This window comes from Verticillium alfalfae, genomic scaffold, assembly GCF_000150825.1.
Source record: "Verticillium alfalfae VaMs.102 supercont1.16 genomic scaffold, whole genome shotgun sequence".
Classification (NCBI taxonomy): domain Eukaryota; kingdom Fungi; phylum Ascomycota; class Sordariomycetes; order Glomerellales; family Plectosphaerellaceae; genus Verticillium; species Verticillium alfalfae.
The window spans coordinates 87909-88695 of record NW_003315023.1 but is presented as its reverse complement, the minus strand read 5'-3'; the positions used below and the strand labels follow the sequence as shown (position 1 = coordinate 88695).

The following is a 787-nucleotide window of genomic DNA, read 5'->3' as shown; positions in this document are numbered from 1 at the left end:
CCTTCCCAAGTGGTGTCACGGCTCTGAGCCAGGTTCTCTGGGGCAGCATCGGATGGTCTGTCGGCGCTTGCCAGGGCGCTGCTCTGGCCTCCAAGGACGCCCAGACTGACAGGCGGACTATCCTGTTTGTGGGCGATGGATCATTCCAGCTCACCGCCCAAGAGGTCACCACGATGATCCGCCATCAACTCAGAGTAACAATGTGAGTTCCACCCTCTATGCGCCCAGCGTACATGACTAACGGAAAATTCACAGCTTTGTCATTTGCAACGACGGCTACACGATCGAGCGTTTCATCCACGGCATGGACGCCGGATACAATGATGTTGTTCAGTGGAAGTACCAGGACACGGTCACGGTGTTCGGCGGCACCGACAAGACTGCCAAGAAATTCCAGGTTCGCACCAAGGAGGAGCTGGACAAGCTCTTCAAGGACGAGAGCTTCAACAATGCCAAGGAGGTGCAGTTTGTCGAGCTGTACATGGAGAAGAAGGATGCGCCGAGGGCACTCATCATGACGGCAGAGGCCAGTGCCAAGACAAATGCGAAGGACAGCTAGTGTACTCATGATGTTTTGGCGGGGAGATTATGGCAAGACCTAAGGTTGGAGGAGACTGAATGCGTTGTAAGGACTGAACAGAAATTACCAAAATAAACCACTAATGTTACCCTCGATATTCTCATGAGCAACGTGGGACAAGTCACGTCAAGAAGCGAGTCATCGGAGGCTCTGTGATGCATGCGGTAATGATGGTCTGTGTGCAGGAGGTGGGTCCCCTGACGACAC

The 787-nt window shown here is 53.7% G+C and overlaps 1 protein-coding gene across 1 annotated transcript; it reads left to right on the top strand.

Annotated features, from left to right (window-relative positions):
• Positions 1 to 173: 173 nt before the first annotated feature.
• On the top strand, positions 174 to 699 carry VDBG_09707 (pyruvate decarboxylase; the record flags this gene model as incomplete). The annotated part of the gene is made up of 2 exons (XM_002999941.1): positions 174 to 202; positions 256 to 699. The coding sequence occupies 2 exons, from the start codon at positions 174 to 176 to the stop codon at positions 557 to 559; spliced, it is 333 nt and encodes a 110-aa protein (XP_002999987.1).
• Between the last annotated feature and the right edge of the window lie 88 nt (positions 700 to 787).